The sequence below is a fragment of the Anopheles gambiae genome, chromosome 2 (genome assembly GCF_943734735.2).
Source record: "Anopheles gambiae chromosome 2, idAnoGambNW_F1_1, whole genome shotgun sequence".
NCBI lineage: Eukaryota > Metazoa > Arthropoda > Insecta > Diptera > Culicidae > Anopheles > Anopheles gambiae.
The window spans coordinates 48,224,535-48,247,208 of record NC_064601.1 but is presented as its reverse complement, the minus strand read 5'-3'; the positions used below and the strand labels follow the sequence as shown (position 1 = coordinate 48,247,208).

General features: G+C 42.9%; 1 protein-coding gene across 9 annotated transcripts in view; it reads left to right on the top strand.

The window, feature by feature from the left end:
• Positions 1 to 22,674, top strand: part of LOC1270866 (neurexin 1) — an 82,743-nt gene that overhangs the window by 16,298 nt on the left and 43,771 nt on the right. For 8 of the 9 annotated variants that reach the window (XM_061642599.1, XM_061642603.1, XM_061642601.1 and 5 more), the window contains exons 4-5: positions 4,124 to 4,268; positions 6,523 to 6,576. In XM_061642599.1, coding sequence (XP_061498583.1) covers positions 4,124 to 4,268; positions 6,523 to 6,576 — 199 coding nt within the window. Of the gene's footprint in view, positions 1 to 4,123; positions 4,269 to 6,522; positions 6,577 to 14,308; positions 15,295 to 22,674 lie in introns of those variants that run through there. The other variant, XM_061642605.1, reaches the window with a different exon arrangement.

The window sequence follows — 22,674 nt, the reverse complement described above, 5'->3', positions numbered from 1 at the left end:
TCTCCGAACTAGAGGGGAAAATGGAGTTTACGCGGAAGCGTCCACAGCACGATTAAGAGTTTAAAGGTTTCATTTTTACACAATTTTGCTATCACATAAAATCCCCACTTTTCATGATTCATTCAAGACGTTTTCGCGATGATAATTCGATCAATGAAGGCAATTAGAACTCTTCCTCAATTATTTTGTTTTTGATAAAACCTTCGCATCATCATGTAGAGATAATTTAATAAAATGATTTAAAAAGTAGAAGGTCGAAATGAGTGAATTTGTGACGATTTCTTTTCCAAATAATTGCCTCTTTATGAGCAAACTGTTTCAGAAAAGTTCGATCAGACAATCAGAAGACAAACAAATGTAGCGAAATTTGGGGCAACTGTGCCACTAAGCATTTTTACAGTAAAACTTTAGTTAAATCTTAGACCGCTGACCTGACATCAAGTGAGCCTGACATTGCGTAGCGCATGGCAAGAGAGCGATGAGAGCGACACTTTGTCTTGTGACTTTTATCACTCTTTTGTTCCATTGCCCTAACCGGCCTAGCACGTGTCGGTCTTGTTTCTTCTTTCCTCCCCCATTCGTTCTACAGAGATTCGTCAGATGCAAAGCTGAGCTGTGAGCAAAAGTCGCCAAACGGATCAATATGACGCAGCGCTTAAAGTGTTAAATGACCAACTGGCCAAGCATCTGTATAGGTTTTGTTTCAATGACTATATATACTGTGCTGCACCGAATTTCAATAGAATTAAGTTAGTGACAAAAAAATAAAAACATAAAAAAACTTGCTCAAAAGAGTAACCTCTGTTAGGAGGCTGCAAGTGAGGCACTATATTTCATACGAGCGGAGCACATTTCGAAAACTCCAATTATCCAAGAAATTCTTTTATTTTATTTAGGTGCACGTCTTGGCCCATACGGGTGGCACTCTTGCACCATAAAATCACGCCTTTTTCAACCCTTTTGAAAACACTTCACAATGTTTTTTACATTTATTATCAAATATCTTTATACATTTATCAAATATCTGATATTCATTGATAAGTTAAAATATAAATGTAAAATGGCAAAGAAAGCAAAATTAGCTTTTATCAAACATGATATAGTGAGTTGCAGGCACAATTGTTTTGCATGGAGTGCAAGCTTGTATTTGCTGTGGAAAGATGGCGTATCGATAAGCTTACGCCCGCCGATATGAAATTGCATAAAACTTTTCCAAACCAAAACGTGAGATAGCCAAAAATTACGATCCGCACGGCGTTGAAAAATGATATCCTTGATATTGCAATCGATAATTATACCTTCACGACAATTGAGCTTCTGGCGACGACGACAAAGCGTTTTATACAGCTTTTGCGCAAGCGTGGCTCAAAAGGGTTGCCTTCAATCGGTACTAACCGGTAAACGATAATAATAAAATTATGGAAAAAAGCTAATCAATAACACATTTCTGGAAATCATCGTGAGGTAATCTACAGCAAATGCAAAACGGGCAAAGTTATACTTGTGCAATAATGGACATACCCTTGTCTTATGCAACACACCATAATTATAAGATGGCGCACTTTGTAAGGAATCAAATGTCCGTGATAAAAAATAAGCAGTACTACGTGCGATGACTGAAGCGTTTCATGCCGTTCGATGCGTTCGGACGCGTCCCATTTCTGTGATAATTGAAATTCCTTCCTACCCACTGCTGGTTGGTCGGTGAACATCATACACTTGTCAAGCATACATGACTTGAACGATCGCAGCATCTAAGACGACGTTTTAGCGGACGCTTTTTTTAACTGTAAATGCAAAAAGTAAATCCACGAACAGCCCACTGGAAGCTGGTCGGCAAGAGAACTGGAAATGTTCACAGAAATATTCATTTGGCCCAGTGGACAGCGTGTGTGCGACATCTGTGACTGAGGAACGTGTAGGAATTCCAATAAAACAATATCTGACAGCATTCGAGCGAGAATAGAAAGCCGACAGCAACCACTGGCAGACTGCCCAAAGAGGACGCGTGCAAACCGACCACAAGCACACCGAAGACATTTTTGCTGAATCGAACTTTACACAACCTGACGTGACCTTGCTGAGGGTGGGGTGAGACCGGGGTTAGTGGGCTGAAGGTGCGGTGTCTGTAAAGGTTAGCGCTCGCCAGCACTCGAGTACAAGGAATTCGAATTATTTTCGATTCACGGCGCACACTTGCAGACTCTAGGCGTTCGTGGCGAAAGATCGAGCAACCGTCAGGTTTAACTGTAATTCAAAATTCGGTTTTGCACTGTCAACCATGGATTCCGGGCAAACGAACTTTCCGGGCAAGCATTCCGAACGGGCCGGAAGATTACAGTCATGTAGGCACCTCTGCACGCCCCCCGCGGTCTCCGATACGTTCGTTGCAAATGTCCAGGGACGAGGTAAAAATCTTTACTTCCATAGAACATCCGATTGTTTCCGATTGGGTGGGCAGCTGAAGGAAGCGCACAGGACGGTTATGTCACGTCGATGTAGCGCGTGTGTGCGAAGGAGAAAGGAAAGCTGAGGGAAAGAAAAAAAGGGAAGTTTATGTAAATTATTCATGGCACAATAAAGATTCAGCTTCGCATGTTACTCTGGGCTGGCGGTGGTAGTCGGTTTCAACGCACTGAGTGTTTTATAACGAGAAGATGGGCCGGGCTTCTCCAAAGGATGTAACCACTTTTGTGCAAATACTTTACATATCTCGAATCGTGATGGTACATTGCTGACACCCGCAATACTCCACGGCCAACCTCATCTTCTGTACAAGACAACGCCGACGTTGGTAATTCATGGAAGCTCGTTGAGTCAGCTTGGGCTTGATCCGGTCGGTCGTGAACGAAACAGAACCTACTAATCGACCGGTCTGAACTTGAACCGTCTTCAGCGGTGCTGTATGTAAGTGTGTGTGTTTGTTTGTATGTTTGTAAAAGCTTATGCAACGAAAAGGAGTCTTAACAAACATGAAGGCTCAACATAAGCCTCAGTACAGTCGTGTAAGCTTTTGTTCTTTCGTTAATGTCCGGAAAAAGGGACAGTATCAGTAGTTAGGATCGTAAAACTGCCCCCAACTTTATATCTCAAGTGGGTGACAAGTGGCCGTATCTCACCGCTAGAATAAACCGTTCGCGACACATGCGTTTGTGTAGTGTTTGTTATTTTTCATTTTGGTTGAATAAATGAGCTTACACTGTATTAGTCCGCACCGAAATACAAGCGACGAGAGACTATCGCAGACACACTTGCCGCTCTTACTTCGAAAAAGGGGAAAGAAGGCTGCGTAGTGGGAGCGTTTTTAGAATTGTTAATCCAACAGAACTTTGTCCCACCGTCTCATCATCGCAATAGCGATAAAAGTGTCCGTAAAAGTGTTTCCAATCTTCTCCACTGGTGACACAATCTTGCACAGCCAAGGGACAGTAGCGAGTTAACTTTGGTGCAGTTGCCATCTTCTTTCTTTTCAATTGCAAATACTTTCTTTTTCGAGACAAACTTGTCACGTAAATCGAAAATATAAAGTAAAGGAAATGCTGTACAAGTATAAAACCATCACTAAGTTGCTGCTCGGTACCGATGGTTCGGGGAAACATCTCGAAAGAGGAAAAACGAATCTCAAAAGATTGGTCACCTGGGAACGATGAAAAACAACCCGCTTACTGAAGTGTGTGTGTGTGGCCGTGGCAGGCCAGTAGTGTCTAAGAGGAATCGCCCAAGCGACAAGGCAAAATAAATTATAAACTAAGGCTAGAAAGAGCTTACCCGAGCTTACGGACGCGTACAGTGAGAATCGAACCACGGACATTGTGTGGAGCAAGAATATGCAACTTTCTGCCGCCGCGTTACAACCGGGTGCGCGTTTCGCATCATATCTCTTGTACATTTTGTAGCACATCCACAAAACACCTTGTCTCTGGGGTTGGAGGCAAGCGCGGATCGTAAAAGTGGAGTATGCTGCTTCTTCAGTTTTATCACTTTTCATTTCTCTCGCTTTCCATCATTGCAAAGTGCGGCGGTGTGATTAATCCCTGGATAATTACGAAATTATTTCTAATCCTGACATCTGCTTCCTTTTTCACCATCCCTCTCTTTCTTTCTTTCTCGTATGTCGCTACAGGTACAACACCAAGCTTGCCCTGTTGGCACTGCCCAGCGTCATCTTCGAGCCAAGGTTCAGAGGATCGGTAAGGAATCTGGTCTACTCGGACCAGCCGGGCGTATCACCCAGGCGACAAGAGATGCGACAACCGCGGGATATCAAGGTAAGCATTACGTTCCACCATCGCCATTAAGCCGTATTGAAGTCTCTCTCTCACAACTGGCAGAGGTTATGTCATTCCCATTCGGTTTTGATTTAATATGAGCTCGATGCGCTTTTCAAGTGGTTACCCTCCCGGGCCAAGGTCGTTTGACGGACGGCAAGAATAACGAAGATAACATTCAACGGTTGTTTCAGTTTCGGTTGGACTATTTACCAGCGATAAATCAACGGATGTCGCACATTGGCGAGTTTTCGAGCTAGTTTTACTGTAAATGGTGGACTTTTCACAAGCGCCTGAGCCACGGTACGATTAAACCGGGACAACTTTCTCGATGGCTGACATGCGATTGTTTTACTTTTAGGTGGTCAGTTGCCAGGTCGATGGCAGCAGGCAAGGACGCTAATCGCTCAATAATCGTTGGTTGGTTGCTCAGGCAAGCATTCGTCGAAACTCTTGGTTACATTACTTGGTTGGTCACACACTATGATACTCAAAAAAGAAAAAGAAAAGACAAATGTGCTTTCAATAGGCAAGAAACGAAACATTTCCGAGCTTTTGAGAAAATTTTAGTAATGTGTTTTAAATGATTGAAACATGGTGTGGTGGCTCTTTTTCTTTTGCATTTCTTCAATTCCACAACGGTGCACAACTGAAACCCACACATTTCAGTTCAATTGTTATACCTTTCGTACATTTCAAACTTTTGATCTGATTGGAAAATCATTGAGATACAAACATGTCAAAAGCAACCAAATAGAATGACTGACATGGCCTACGGAGGCATAGAACGAAACAGAAAATGCGTAGCACATATTCAACGTTGCCTCTTCATTGCTGGTAGATGTATTGTTCCATCATGTTTGAAACAAATGTTTTCCAGTACACTACCACGCTAGAGCACACCCACGCATGGTGCTCGTGTTTGACGAAGATGGGGTAGATAAAACGAATCTCAAAAGATTGTGGGTAGAGGGAATTATTTAACTTCAGTTGACACTCCGCTGTCCTTGAGCGTTTGGCGTGGGTGGTTTGTCACATTGATAACCTTTCAATAGGAGCCAAATTTTCCATTAGCACAACATTCACCAAATCAAATATTGTACCAAATATTGATGTTGTATTCGGTAGTATAGAACACATGACTAAGGATTTAAGGGAAATAAAATTCTAAACAACCATACTTTATCCAAAATATTTAATCTACTCTCTACTCTACAACACCTATGTTATATTAAATATCTTATAAAATCAAAACAATTTATAAAAATGTCAATTTGTACATTCATCTATTGTGATTAAAATTTATATTGGAAACACAAAATCAAATTTATTGTCAATAGTTTATAAAACATTTTTGCGGCGGAAATGTTAAAATGTAGCGAATCAATTGCTTTTGACTTACAATCGGATAGCTTTTTAAGTAGGCTGAAAATGTAAAGCTTCAAGCTGCTGGATTGATCCGGTTGGCCTATCTTTTCGGAAAAAGAAACATTCGATGCAGCTTTGTCGAGAATGGTAAAAAGATCTAAATTTATCACCCATTCGAAATGAAACCTCGGTACCTACGAGTGAATCCTTTTGCTATTGGTATTCGTTGCCAGTTTGCCGGGAGAATTTTTATAATTTACCCTTTCACTGCAATCTTTCCGCCTAGATGCGTGGGTCGAGATGATTTTACTTTATTTTATTTTTTGCTTCATGATGATATTTGGAGCTTTTCGTTTCCATCCTTTGCTGGTTGATCAGAGAGAGGAGAAGAGTCACCAATAAGGGTTAGCCAAATCGGAAAATCTCTGACTAAGCGACTACGACTTGGATACGGTAGTGTGGGCTGAGGTTCGACGAATAAAATTTCTCTTTATGGTGAACAGTTTTTTCTCCACAACGCATAAATTGTGCCTAAAAGCTAGCGATGGAACAATGGTTTTTTTCGTTGCAATTTGCCTTTATCTCCGATGTGTGAATGTGTATGTTTGATGTTTGTCTTTTGATTCAATCTTTCTTTTTATTTGGTTTTTGCCTCCTCTTTTTGTGACCACTTTCGTAGCCCGCGAATTTTATGATAGGAGTGCGCATGGAATTCAACCCATGTAAAATAACTGTTCACGAGAAGCGCTTCCCCTTATATTTCTGATTCCGAAACAGGCTCTACACTTTACCGAATGGGAAGCAATTGGAGTCATTCTTTATTTCAACGATTCACCTCATTCACTGTGTCTCTATTTTTTTCTTACTGTCATTGATTTCTTTCCAGTGCGGAGATTCACCCTGCGATTTGACAGCAATGCCTCGAGAAAAAGTCACACGGGTAAGTGTAGTTTTGTATTTATCATGTTGCGCAACAGATATTGCTGGATTCTTATTTCAACTTTAAACAGCTACAAAAACATTTAAAAGCATCGCAACAAGTGCCGAATAAACGGAAATCACTTATTTCGTGCTATACTCATAGCATTATAGACGCATTTTTGCATTATGCCGCAAACGCATCCACCGTTTGCTAACATAACATTCTCGCTGGGCACGTGCCGACACAGCTGTAGGTCGCATCATTATTCTCACTCAGAAATGAAAACAAAGTTAATGGAATTCAATTAGACGCTGTTTCCACTGTATGCTAATCAGCAGCATTGATTCTAGCAGCCATCGTTCGCTGTTTGCTTTATTGTTGTTGATTTTATTATTTTTATTCTGAGAAAAAGTTAGCTACAAGCGCATCTCAATCGCAAACAAGTTCCCCGAATCGGAATGCTCTTAAATATAACCTCGATTTTGTGAGATATTGCTTCACACATTCCCAAGATGTACTGCATTTTTTCACCAGACTATCATTTGCTATTATAAGGAGGAAGGCATTTAAAACCGAAAAGGGTGTAACCTTTTTCTTTCATAGAACAAAAAAAAACGACATCACAAGAAGCATGCCACCGTAGAGCAAATCATCACCCAAACGATGCCCAATAAATCCTCCAGCATGCGAAACGGTTCCATTGAAGTGGATTTCTTTCATCACATCTCAAACACCTGATAATATCTGCAATCAATTTTTCTCCCTTTCTGCTGGTGTTACACGGCTATCGATCTTACATCATCAGTATCCAAATCAACGAACGTTCCCTTCGAACGGAGCAACACAGCTTAACCAGAGGGCTCAAGCTAGGCTAGAAAGAGCTTTACCTTTCGATCGAACTGTCGAACCGAACGGGGGAAAAGTCGAACCGGGCCGTCCAACCGGGATAGGAAAGCCGAAAACTGCCACTGATGAAGTCCCATTTCTCATGCGGCATTTTGTTTGTGTGTGTTGGTGAATGTGAGTATGCATCAGTGGATTTTTTGTACGCTTTTTCCCATGATGCTCTGCCGTACCTTTGATACCACTTGCTGGCAATCGAGTTGTACCAGTTTTGCTCTGAAAAGATGTTTCCCTTTGTTTTCGCTCCTCATCTAGCATGAGTTTCAGTCCACTGCATTAGAAGTTTAAGTTGTGTATTGTACATATACTTATATTTCGTCTCCCGTTGTTGCGTGTTCGCTTACGGATATGGGCTATTGTTTCTGTTGTTTTCGTGCCGTTGCCCTCGTTTCAAAACATTGTTCGTCTCGAAACGTCTGTGCGATTTTTTCCTATTTCCCAAAACGAGTAAGTAAAACCATTCTGAGAAAAAAATGGTAAGAGATTTCACGGTCTGTAAGCAGGGAAAAAGCGGCAGAGAAAATCGATAACCAATAAATCTTGCCCTCGTTGCCCACCAGCATGCCGCGGTTGCCGTGGTCATAGTCATCGTCTTACCATCTTGCCGAGTTTGGGTGCGAGGTAGTGACCAGAATGATTTCACCTTGCCTGGGGCATCACGGAGCAAATAAAGCCTTCATTCATCAGCATACTATCTCCACACTTTGCGAACGAAAAAGGTGCGCAGTAGGTGGGGTTCGGGTGTGTGCAAGGTTATGGCGGTCTTACTGCAAGGGTTGCATATGGTAAGGTGAAGCGAGTTATCTTTCCCTTCCCATCCACAGTGAAGGTTTTTGTAGCTTTTGCAGCCGATCGGTGGTACGGTTCGTAGTCGATGAACCGGTGCGCAAAAGTAAAATCGCTTCTTTTCGTTTAAAAGAATTTTCTCTGTTTTGAAAGGCACGAAATGGATCGCAATCGAAACGGAACCTACCTGTCAAAGTCATCATCCTCAGAAAAAGGATCATAATATCAGTGATTATATAGTGTTTTGTTTCATTGTTACATTTCAGTTCGCTTTTTTCTACATTTTCGGTTGAGTATTAATATAACCCTATAGTAAAAATATCCAACTATCCGTCTTCAAACAATCCTTACTTGCGTACGGAACTATCGCACTTTAAATGCTGTATATCAGCCACTCCGCCATTTCCCAAAACTCGGTGATCTTCTTATCGCATGAACAGCCTTACCTTTTTCTAGAGGCTCGTGTACTGAAAACGGCGCTCGTGCGCTTCAATAGGTGCTTCTCGTCTTTCTACACTTTTCAGCATGGTTGTGCTAGCTTATGACATAACCAGCTTTTATATACCGTCGTTACCTTTCCGTCATGTCGATATGACAGGAAAAAGCCCTGGAGGAAGGGAAACTCGAGATAGTCCATGGATAGCGGGTTGAGGGAACAATATTAGATCCATCAGAGAAATTTTGGGCCTTTTGTATTCGATCATAGCACCAGCACTGACTTCGTTGTATAACTACTAGCTTTGTAACACATGGAAATGTTTTTTTTATTCTTTCTCAAAATATTCCTGCCATTATTGTGGACTGTATACGGTCCGTTAGTAGGTTGGTTATTTTCTCTAAATATGACTTGACATCGATTTTATGAAATGTTTGTTAGATAAATGAAGCGAGAATTTCTATTATAGTACCTTATAACACATTTCACATCCAGTAAAAACTGTTTGACTTGGAGGTAATGCATTGTTTTTAGCTACTTTGGAGGCTATGAAGGTCATCCGTGACCAGATTAGAACGTATCAAATATGAAAGCAATGCAATTCTCTTCATAATATAATTTAAACCACGCATAGTAACCACACATGGTTGCAAAAGTTCCGTTCTTATTTGCACAACAAAAAGTTTGCACTAGTTCGCTCGTATACATCGTAAACTTTAAATTGAAAACTTTAATCACTTCATAAAACTGATGAATGATCTAACCAATTGTACACTTTTAGTGCATCACACACATTTCCATTGAATGAAATCGAAATCCTTTGTGGTGAATGTGTTTAGACAGGGAAAACTAAAATTAAATAGAAATAGTTTAACCATTTTTTCGCATTCGGAAATAACATTTTCGAGCTGCTCTGAATTCATATTCAAAGTATGAAGTATGCATTTTTGGGAAAACCCCGGAAACCTAGAATCAAGTTCAGTTTCGGATTGCACCAAATTGCTGCTCTTGGAAAAGGCTTTACACTACTTTCCGACCAGATAAATGTAGATCTGAATATTTTGTTCCCACAGGTGAAACTGAATGTAAACTAGCAAAAATAAAATTAAAAAAATAGACCTCACAAACACTGCATTTGGCAACGAGCACCAACATCGTAGTACACAATTCACATCCTGACAGCGGCACGTATGCAAGTTTTTCCAAAGTTTTATGCGGTTTTGCACGTCATTCGGGAAGAGCGTGCATCGCCATTCCCGTATTCGACCGTACGGATTTTGGAGATTGCGCTTCTGAACACATCCCTTGTGTGAGATAGAGTGAGAGGGAAGCTAAAAGAGAGCGAGAGAATGAGATAGAGAAAGAGTAAGAGTGAGAGAGAGAGAAAGAGAGGGGTGGGAAATACAACCGCACACAACGGCAAAAAAGTGCATTCCAATGTCCAATGCGCTGTCCCAATATACACGCTGCATTTCCGCTTTCTTTGCATACCGTTTGCGTACCACTCCATAAAGTTTAGATGTTTGATGTGAGTTTCTGCCAAGTGGAGAGGCAAGAAGCAACTGAGTGTCCTGAATGAACAACTAAATGTCCGAATAGTAAGAGAATGCTCAATAAAGTGTTTGAATTTTTGGGTTATCTTCAAAACACGACGCTTTCTGGTACCATCTGCACCAAAACTCTGAGATTTTCCTGCAGACCCGCCGAAGGGGCAGCAGTCCGAGAATTGACGTGATCGAACTGGACATTCAAGCAGATGGACATTGTGGAGGCACCTGCTGTTGGCATGTTCCACTTGAACGGTTTCGGGAGAGTGGAGAATATTTTTCAAACCAATCGATGTGCTCAATGGGGATGGTGTGGTGTTACCAACTGCCATAAAGAAGAAGATTGCATTCTACCAACCTCCTCCCCGGTGGATGTACGAGTGTGCGCTCGTTCAATGCTATCCGACCAGACTGATAGTCTGGGGCGCAAGATAGAAATTGTACTGTGAAATATACAGTTCCCACCCTCCGGACATCGGACCGAGACCCGAGGCAGACATCATTTAAACACGAACAAGTCAATTTCCATTCGCAGCTAGTTTTGTGTCGGTGCTAGCACATGGCGTAGGGACTCATGAATAACTCACGACTAATTTATGGTGCAGCCATCAATTATCACATCTCTTCAGCCCGGCAGCGCTCGCTCGGTCTCGATGGAATCCTTCACGGATTGTACTCGGTTGTGTTTGCCGCATTTTAGTACCCGCGTGTGAAAAAATCCTGGTTCATGTGATTTTGTTTTGGTTGTTTGTTGGGAAATATTTTCATCTGCTAAGTTAGGTTTCCCTGTTGGACTGGTTGTGTCATGGTATAGAAACAACTACATCTACACAATGAGGTACATTCTATGTTTCCAGGAAGCCAGGGAGCGTCTGTATAAAAATGACAGCAGTGTAGTTAGTGTCTTATTTATTTATTTAGTGCCTAATTGGTATCTTCAAAACTACACGTTTTGTATTCATTTTCGTATGTATATTGATGTTAAACTATTTTTCAAAAATAATACTAATAAAAAAAAGTTAAAATAAAGCAAAGTTAAACCAGTGACACCACTGATGATCTGAGCTTATATGAACCCTGGAAAATGTAAGCTATCCTCATTTGTGGGTGATAATTTACACTCCTATTAACGTGCTGATTGCGTATTTGAAGTCCAGCTCTGGTTCGTACAGTTCATCATCGCCACCCTCCCAACAACAAACCCCCCTCCATCTATATCCCTCCGTAATCGATGGTGAGGCTTTGGAAACGTAGAAGCATAATAAAGCACGCATCAAGAACAGTGCCCTAGGGCATCGCCAACATTTACCATTTCTCCCCTGCCTGTAATTCATTTGGCCCGTTTCAACCGGCAGCGCGTTCGGTGAGAAAGATGAAAAGAAAACATATTATATCGGGCATAAGCGCTACCACAAACAGCGACCGACTCGTATCCACTGTGCAAGAAGAGTTGCGTTGCGGGAGTAACTGAGTGTGTACACAAAACCATTCCCACCCTACCCCTCCTCCTCTTGGTCCCATCAATGCTTTTCCATGATCGTCCCTGCCACGCTCGCTCACGCTCCGAACTACCCCGCACTATACGCGTAACCCAGCTCAGGCTCAAACACTTCCGATGGCTCTCGAGAAATGGAAGCAAACCGAGAAATTGGATCAAATTACTGCTCCCCAACGTGGAACCACGCTTTTCCCGCTTTTCTCTCTCTCTCTCTCTCTTTATCTCTCTACTCCTCTCTCATACACACACACCCAACTGGCTTACAATGTTCCGAGCCCTTTTCCGTTTCCTAAAGTGAAACACCCATCCTTGGGTAAGAGTATCGATGTCAGCTAGCTTGTGCCTCTGCGAGGCGCTTTGCGGTACTAGAATGCGACACGAAAACATTTCCCGCCTCGTCAGCATTGCAAGAATTATCGATCGGTTTGGTTCGTTTGCCCTGCAGGGAGGACAGTTCCCGCTTTCCGCTCCATGTCTACGTTCTGGATGCTGATGGTGGGGGAGTTAGCAAAATAGGATTCGCCCTAACCCCATGTGCGATGAGCATCGTTCTGCTAAGTATCGTATGTCGAAAGATCGAACATTATGATCTCGTTAGTAAACCGATACAACTAGCAAAGAACTCCTCCGGATTGGTTAGCCTTTCGCTGATTTGAGCTGAAAGCCGTTTCTTATGTACGCGGTGAAGAGCGAATCGAAGCTGAAACGCCCGATTAAAAATATGGCCTAATGCGTCGGATATAGAAGGGAGGATAATTTTCTAATTCGAGAATAATAAGCCCACTTGCATACCTCATCATTTTCGCGCGTTCCATGGCCAACTGTAGTGGTGTGGCTCATTACGAGCCAGCCAGCCCATTTGCCACCCACTTTCTTCTCCAGTGTCATCCCGTCCCGGTGTCTCGTCGTTGCTCTTTGGAGCGCATAATGCCACTACTGAAACCATTAAATTATCAACCCATGATGAGGTGATGATGCGTTTCTGGAAATCTCTCCGGAGCTTGTCGGTAATTTTAGCAATCTCATCACAGCATCCGCGCATCTGCTCAAATAGGAGCAAAACTCCATTAAAAGTTCATTTCATGTACTTTCGCCAAAAAGCTGCGCTGTTTCATCGCGACCGGCGCCACTGCCACCAGCGTTCGGTGGCGTTCTGCCCTTTTCAATGATGAAGACATCAGGGTGCGCTCCCCCTACTTCGACAACTCAATCTGCTGTCGGGCGCACCCAAACACACACACACACATACACACATTTCGTTTAGGGTTTAGCGGTGGCGTGAGTCAGTGGGTAAGCCACATGCGAAACGGGGCCCAGAATCCACCACAACCGGGACCAACAACACCCACCTTCGTCCAAACCAACACGCCAGCACTGAGTTGCTGGCGAACGGAGCACACGCACGCTTGTCGGGTGTCGGTATTCCAAGAAGTCACAAACGGACCTAATGATAACAAGCCGCATACGATGGCGAAGAAGGCACCAAAAAAGATGCGAATATATCACTCGCAGCGATAAAAATGAGCTTCCGTGTTGGTGGCTTTTTATGGCATCCCTTCCCACAACGACCCAGGCCACACCGAGGCCACTCACTGTCCGACCACCGCGACTAAAGCCTCCTCCGATTGGTAGTGTCGTTGAAACGCACATTTCCGTATCGCATTTGGTGCGACACAACTTCCGTTGCTGCCCCGCGATTCTTGCCAGTCCGCACCAACGTTCATTTGTTCGTCACTTCCGGTCGGGTCTGGTGTACTAGCTGTTGCTGCTGCTGCTACTACTACTCCTGCTGCTGCTGATGATCGTGCTCCCCCCATCTTCGGACCAATCCTGGGCCGACGGGCCCTAGTCCATTGTCCCAGAGGGCATACACTGGTGGCAAATTATGAAATTATGTGATTTTATATGCCCGTTCCCATTGCTGGCATGTACCGGTGCGGCACCGCGGGCGTGTTGTGCGCGCCGTCCAAGCGTCTTATCTCTGTCTGAACCGTTCTTCCGTTTTCTACGGTTCCTGCATCTTCGGTGCGAATAACAATGGTCTTTGGAGATAACGCCCGGCACGGTGATGGTTGCATTGTGAAGTGTTGGTTGTGCTGACACGGCCGCTGGTGCTCCCCAATACCGTTGCGCCTTCAGCCTGCGGTGCAGCGGTGTCATAAACGCGTCGACGCAAATGACGGAACGACTTGACGGAGGTAGCAGTAGCAGCAGCAGTTTCCCTAACTTCCGTTGCCGCTCTTCCGCTTGAAGAAACTCGCGTGAAACATCGTCGATCTGATGAAAACCAAACGTGTGATAGGCTTTATGGTGTTTTGGTGGTTGTTTTTTTTTGTTACGCCCGTTCTGCTTCGCGAAAAATTCTGTGCGACGTTTTACGTTTTACGGTTTACAGGCACCAGAAGGAAGTAGCGTGAACAAAAGAGCGATACATCATTCCCGTTCGTAGTTAATTTCCAACCACGGAGAAGACCAATTTGACACGATTTGTGTGATCTGTTCCGTGTTTTTGAGCGTGCCAAAATCATAAACGATGATCTAGCGTTTGAAAAAAGACCGAGTCCAAGAAGGAGTTCCATCATACCGAGCATAGATGATATGTTTGGCTTGCTTTGTTTTATTTTTCTTTAACTTGTAGCAATAATAGCCATAATGACAACACGTTTTATTTCCGTTTATCTTTTTTAAGTACATACAAGAAAACTGTATTTGATGTAATGATTAGGATAACTATTGATACGTAACAGAGTCATCATTTAGTATCTAATGACATAGTTTTCAATTTAGGTCCCTAGATTCATCATAGTTTAAGCGCTTTTGATAATTAAAATAAAAAAAATGTGAATAATGTTAGACAGTAAACTGATCTGGTGATTTCATTTAGTGCACAAATTCAAAATTAATTTTCTTTTGATAAACGTACAGGCTCTGCAAGTGAGAAATCTTGTAGTGGGAGCGACAAATACTTCATCACGATCCATTCCGTTTCTTTCGCAGACTCATCGGTAGCTATCCATCACAGGATGGTAATTTGCAATGCCACACTAACTTTGTTTTTCTTTTGTCTATTTTTTCTCTCTTTTTAATTCTCTCTCGTTCTCGTTTCCTTATTTCTCCACCCTTTTTATTTCCATTCGATTTCGTTCGTTCGCCCCATTGCCTTTTCTTACGCACGGTTACGCACGCTACTTCCAACGCACGCGGGTTATGTGGGTCCCGGGGGGAGAGTGCCGCAACCATCACGCACTATGCACTACACAAAATGCATGCAGTTGCACCTCACCACCACCACCACCACAACACCCACCACCGCTACCACGCACCAATGCCGGCACACGCGCATACGGCCACCTGAACCGTTGGCTAGGAGCGGCAATCCAGCCACTAGCACCGTCATCATGGCGCGGTGGTGGCCAACGGTCGATTCCATCGGCTTAGCACAATCCATCCGTCACCGTCCGCAGCCAACGGCACGGGTGTGGAAACGGAACGCACAATTTGGTGGCATCTATCCGCCCAACTACGACCTCGTACATCAGTGTCTTCGATCACTGCCGTCCGACAAGGTGACTAAGCAGTAGGACTCACCCGCTAGAACGTTTTTTGTTGTATGCTTGAACTTTACGCCTATCTATTCTATCGCTTGTTCTGTCCAGGTGTTAACGTTTTGTTCTTTTCTGTTTGTTATTTCGGTCGTTTCTTTATCTTTGCGTCTTTCTATTTTCTTTGTTGCAAGATTTGCACAGTTCTGTGTCGATCTCTGAAATTCATCCGTATAAACGCAACCACATTCGGAATTTCCTTTTCTATCCCATTTGTATCTATTGGCTCTTCGTGGTGTTAGTTTGTATGTTGTTCTACGATTCATTTCACCATTTTATACCCCAACTATGCTAGCAGGTTTCTGAAAAGTAAACACATCAAAGACAGTTTTATCTTAAAACTGCACACTTGCTACTAAATGATGTAAATATTCTATTCTTATAAATCTGCTGAGAGAACTGGAATGTATGTAATCAGCCACTGATACCAGTTTGAAGATGTACCGTTTTTGAAATCGCTAAGCGTCAAATAGTTCTTGCAAACTACACAAAGTATTTTTTTTTTGCTATTTTACTAAAAAAATCAAAAAGAGTGATATTTGAAATGCCAATTCAATAATGTATGCAATTTTCATGCAGTCTAGAAAACTGTTTAGGATAACCTTCAAAAAAGCCCTGGGTCATGGGTAGTTGTAGTTGCTTAAATGTATCTCGTTTCGGACGATCCAGTTGTAACCTTGGGTGAATAAATGAAATAATGTACAGCCGGAATATAAAAAAGAAGCTAAAAGAAAAGAAAGCAAGCATACCGGTGAGAAAAGGGCCATAGGAAACCTAAAGACTACTGCAGCAACGAAAACATTTCCACGATATCCTTGCAAGCATCGCTGTTGAATTTTGCTAGTTAGGGTCAAGAACAAACCCCGTCCCAAAGCACCAGGTCCTCGAAACGATTAGCCTTGTTAGGCCGTCAGCCTGGCGAGTGTAACGAGAAAATTTTGCGGCAGATGGTACAGCGCAATATATAGCAGGCAAGAATAACAAACCCTTCCCAGCGTAATCGCCCGAGGCCTGGAATTGCGGGCGGGCTGTATCACGAGACTTTTATTTTGCAACATTACCAATCATCGAGGCCCGGAAGCAAACGTGCGGCACCGAATGAGTGTTGTAAGCGGTTTAAGTGTTTACACTGCGTTTCTTTTCATGCAGTTCTAATAATACTTCAGAATCAGGGATGAATACATCGTGTGTGATGTTTGGATCGCTAGCAGGAGGTGTGTTGTTTCGAGTATGGAGCAAACACGTATGCATAAACTACAGGTCACAATTTACGTGGTTCACAAAATAATTGAAGCGAATAATTTAACTTAGTTCTAACACACATCTGATTTTTCTGATATGATCTGAAGCTAAAATAGTATTGCCCATTGTGGAAAAGAGTTCATCGACTTCTTAAATGCAATGCCTTTTTCTATCACACAATCAAATGAAATCCTTTGCCAAGGTGGATTTAGTGGGAAATACAACATCATTTATTGATTTGTAGCTCTATAATCGATGTAGCAAATGGAGTTTCCTCATTATCTGCAAAAAACCATTTATCGAAACAGAAAACATAAGCTGTGTCATGTTGCAGCACTATCTGCGATTACTTTCACGGCTAGATCAAATTACAGCCCAATGCCAAAATGCAGGCGCTTGCAACGATCCATTAAGTGTACTTTGTTTTACAAAAATCAATTATCTGCCGTCATCAATTGTACTACAAGTACTACACTTTTCCCGTTCTTGCACCAATGACTCCCATTAGCCGCCATTGACACGGCATGGAGCTTCATTCGCTCCTACCGTGTGGCTGTAGTTTAGCGTACGCGCGCTTGGGTGCACGTTTTGCAAAAGAGCATGACATGTGGAACAGGCAGCGACCGCAAACCGCAAAAAGCAGTAGAAAATCGAAAACCGCACCAGATACCAGCTTTTTCCATCCCGAGGCTGGATGCCGATGAACCGAAGCCACGACCTGATTGAGCGGAGGGGTATTTGACATTGGTAAGCACCGGGGTTCTATACGGTGCAGCACGTGCATAGTAAGTAAAAATAATTTATTCGGATGGCTAAAATTGAAAACGTCAAACATCATTAGGAACGCTTCAGTTCGGCACTGGTTAGATCGGAGGCAGAACATTAAATAACAATATTTGGCAGTGGGCAATCAGTCGTGCATTGATTGGTATGAGGTTGATGATTGAAACCTAGGAGAAAGAGTTGTCAAAAAAAAAAACGACGGCTCAAATGTAGAGGGCAACGAAATGTAGAAGGGTAAATCATTTAGGGGTTTCCTCCTTCCTCCACCAAGAAGAAATGAATACACATTGCAATTGCGTGATACGAACAGGCGTATGACATAGCAACGAGAGCCTGTTAATGCAAGTAGACCACTTTAGTGCTTCGCTGAGTCTCATACAGCCGAATATCCAATTTGTACGGAAATTACTGAAATCGCATCCGCAGCACATTGCCAGTGAAAACTTGAATTTGCGTTCGTTTCCGTTTTCCTGTACCGCATGTATCTTTACTGTCAGCCTGAATCGTTGTACTCGTTATTTGGTACTCCCACAGCCAATCTCTCGCGTCCAAGACCCAGGAGAGTTCGGATCGAAAAACTTCAACTGTCAGCAGATTTTATCAAACGAACCGTCGGGAAACTTCACAAACTTGCTTCACAAGCGCACATTGCCACCGATACAAGCTGCTTAGCTCCGTTCCGCTGAGATGTTGTGTCGTCCCCGGCGGTATTTTTCGTTCGCTTTGGTACTGCTCTAGAGTGTCGTAAAAATACCACAGTTGAAATTGAAATTTTGAAGCATGCTCCAAACGCCCATACGACCCATATGTGAACGCATTGCTTCGATCCGGGCGACAGTAGGACCCACCACCGCATCACTGCACCGGTTGTTGCCATTTGTTGGTGGTACATTTTTTTTGCACTGAAGCAGCACAACCTGAGTACAGCATGTTCCATTTTTCCACATCGAGCACCAGGTCCTGGAGCCATGGAGTCACTGAACGATGTGTATTGTTTACACATTAACGATTTTGTGGACCAAAATCATCCGCCACCATGGCAGCAGCAACAGTAGTAGCAATGAGTGACACCGTAAAGGATTTGCCTACCGTTTAATGACGATGTTGTGCTCCAAACGTTGGTCTCGAAAAGATAAACATCGATTCAACGCAACATGCGTGCTGTCTCTGGACAACGGTCTCCTCGGACTTCCACACGAATCTAACGGTGTGGCTGTGGGTGACTTTTATCGAAACAAATGTTGCCGTTTCTCCTTTCGTAGCGGACCATTGTTGCGGCTTATTGGACAAGTAGAATTGGGGTTTGCCGGCAGCTTTGTCTCGTCATGAAGCCCCGAAAGCTCAGCAGCTACATTCGATGTTGTTTAAGCTAATGCGCGCTTGAGTTTTGTTCAGGATGGAATGGATGTGTCGTGGGTAATTAAAATGTTCGAAGCGGGAAGAATGTACGAAACGGAGGGAAATGGATGAGAAAAAAACGAAACTAGAACATTTATAAATAACCCAAAGGCGACGGAATGAAAATAGTACAAGCTGTTAGGGAAATTGCAATTCCAAAATTATTCCTCCCACACGAGCGATAGACGACGATGTGTACTACATATGTGGATACACAAACATAAACACAGTGCCTTGGAAAAGGGAGTAGAATCCCGCCGTAAATGGACTATTTGTTAGTAGATGAGTGGTAAATGTCCGACAACCATGGTCAGTTTGATGGTGGCCATCTGGCTACCGGTGACCATAGAGATACCCCCCCTTGGTGAAGCGTTGCTGATGCTGGGCACCAAAACGACAAAAAAAACCTCCACAATAAAACAAAGCGTTATTGCTCCTGCGCTCATCAGAAGCAGAAGGTAACACAGCAGGGTCATGGTGGAAGCACTACCAAGCACTTGAAGCCGCAACACATAAAATCTAACCGTGCAGCACAAAGCACGGTTCCCTAGCATCCATACACTTTGACACTTTTTTGTCACTAGCAGCCGGAAGTATCTTGGTTCTCTTCTTTCATAAGCCTTTCTGCTCCAGCCGTTCTGGTTAGTCAATGAGCGCAGGTAAAGAACACCTTCGTAGAAACGCGGAACCAGCGCGAGTGTCTATAACAAAGCGAGCATATTTCACATCTGTTTTTTTTATTCAGCCCTATGATGAAATGAACGGTCCCCAGCTAGAGGCCAAGCTTTGTGACAGGCAAGTCTTGGACAGCGAAACTGAATTGAAAATTCAATTACTTTCACTTCAGTGCGCAGTTTTTGTTGAAAAATAGTAATAAAAACAATACGCAGCTACCTGCGATGGGTGCCGTTGGTGTCTGGCGAAGTGTATTCCAGGAAGTCGGATTCATCTTGCAAGGGCCAGGCATCCTGCACTGTTCTGAATGTCTCGCTAGCCAAAGACCGGAAGACCCATTACTGGCTAACCGAAGAGTTCTTGTTTAATAATAGATTCGCTATCGGCACTGTCTCCTAGCACAGTATAATTTGTGTGTGTGTGTGTGTGTGTGTGTGTGAGAGAGAGAGAGAGAGAGAGAGAGAAGGAGGAAGATAGAGAGAGAAGATTGGCATAGAGCTTATATGCAGGGCTATCTGCTCTATTTAGAGGTGACCGATTGCAACCGACACTAGTGCATTCTAACAACTGCTATTTGCTGCTCGCGCTCCTGAACTGCACCACATAGCCGGTACACGTTTGCTGTATTCCGCTTTGGGCAGCTGTGTGCGCCTTGATCAATACTTTACCACCGGCCAGGAAGAAGCAATTAAAATCGCTAGTTCAGTTGCAGATTAATAGGAGCAAACGGTAAAGCAGTACAAACCAGAATTGAAACTGACAATCGATAGTGCAGTGAAAGTGTCAGGACAAGGCTTCCAGAATGCTACGTTTTATTTTTCTATTTCATATAAAATAAGGTAATAACAGAATGTAATTTATTCAAGATTTCGCTCAACACACAACACACCGCAAACATAAGCGCCTGCCGTAACTAGAAGTAGTAATGGAGATGGAAAGTTATGAATGAAAATAATCGTTTAGATGATTTGATGATGAACCGTTATATTTATACTTTCTCAGTACAGCCTAAACACCTTCCCGTGTTGATCTTTTGTGTACGTTTTTTGTGTTATTATTATTGTTCTTGTAAATGGTTCACTTTTCGATCTGTACCAGGAACTGAGGCGTTTCCATTGCTTCGTTGTTAAAAAAAACTTTCTTCATAAAGTCTGCTCTTAACAGCTACGGATCGCCGAATCTGTTTCTTCTTCTTTTTTTGTTGGTGGGTTTTGATTTCAACCCAATGAGTATCCTTTTTCACGCCGCTCCAACAAATGCTCCAACAAGATGGCAAATGCAGACTCCCGTTAAACGGACAGTCGGCAAAGGTAGAGCAGATTAAAAAAGTTTGCTTCGCACATCCGTCGTTTCGATTGCAGGCTAGCTTTAGACGGGTGAAAAAAGCACCAAGATGCCGCTCCTTTTCGTAACCCTGATCTTCTTTGCCACCATTATGAAAAAGCTGCCTTTTTGCGATGTCGTGGTTGTGTGTTTTTTTTTTTGTTTCCATTCCAAACTTTATGGATAAGAAATGGTTTTATTTCCAGAAGCGTTTGGCTTCCGACTTGGTTGATGGTGTCGCGTTTTGCTACCATCGTAAGGTAGGGATGATGAGAAAAAGTTAATCCGCAGCATATGTCCCCAATAGATACGTATTAAGTACCGAATGCGGTGCCGGAAACTTTTGGAATGCATCTTTGATAGTTTTGTTCCCGAGGATTGACTTTTTCCCTAGTTTTCCCCATAGTTTTGTAGCCTAATTTCGAGTCGCGTATGGCCGAATTTACGGCAGTTCTAGTTTCTAAAAGTTGATCCACACGTTGCATTTCCTTTAAAGTTGTTTAAAGTGATAACTATTACTCTGCTCGACTACAACAGCTGCCTGTCGCACATTTGTGTAACTCATAGTTACAGCACACGATCCACCGTTTCTGCCGCTTCCGAGTGCTTCGAGCAAGCACCCGGCGGGTCCCAAAAGTGGCGTTTGGGGTGGCCTCGAAAAATCCTACCGGATAGCACCAGAATCATAATCGATTTATGTTCCTTTGTTTCGGCCGTACAGCCTGCTAGCTAACAGCACAACTGCGCGATCCACAAGCAGCGGGTGTGACATTCGGGCTTCTCTGAACTCTGATTCTCTTCTGAACGCGAGTTTAGTATTGTGTGCCACTCTGTGCTGCGGTCCCGTGTCTGCGCCTGCCCTTCAACTTAGCGCATCATCATAAATCAAATCTCAATTACGATTCCTAACGTGTGCCTCCGGGTTTCACCGCAACAAACACACGTGCAATATTTCCATTTATTTAGCCCTTCGTCATCGTTTCTGTTCGTGTCTGGAGCTGGGACTATATTTTCACACAGGACGAAAAGCCGCTTATCCCGATGGTCGACCAACGATTGCAATGTTTATTTTCCAATAAAAACAACCCTGTCTGAGTGACTCTTGGCATCATCTATTTAGAATGAACAGCAACGTACAAAAGTAAAATCAATATACCCTGGGGAGTTGGGATTGTGAGCGGTTTGAGAAGTTTTATTTTCTATGCCTAAGGTAATTTAATTGCAATAAGGTCAAAAGAAATGGTTTCGATCGATGTTTTCATGTTGAAATCTTGATTATAATCTACAATCTACCAACTTTGATTTTATTTTTCTCGAACTTTAACATTTAACGAGTGGGCAATAATGCACTAAGTACAACAAAACATCAGCATAATTTAACCACATAATTATTTTTGAATTTTCAGAATTCAATAAAAACGCTGAAATTCAAGCTCATAGACGTGATCACAACTTTAACAAGGTCGGGGTTACTGACACATATATTACTCCAGAGACGTACAAAAATGACGCTCAAGGGTAGCCTTTAACATACTCAACCTTCACACCTTGATTCACCTTCTTTGCAGATTGGTTGAGCCAGTATCATCAACCACTGGGCACCATACACATAGTAACATGTAAACGAGATATTTTGAGACGAAGGTTAAATTTTAATGCCTTGTGTGCGGTTTGTTGTGTTGGAAATCATCTTTTTAATGAGGCTAAAGTAGTTTGTGTTATTAATGTACGAGAGTCTGGGGAGCCAAGTGGTCGTTATAGAAGCGTCGTCATTACGTTGTCTCACACTGAAAAAATAACTATTAAGGCTCAGTAGTGAGGCAGTGGGTGATTCCTTGTTTTCCTAACGATAGCTTACTAATTAACTCATTCATGCTGAAGGAGTCATGCTTCGAGACATGCTATCAAATGCAATACGTTGAA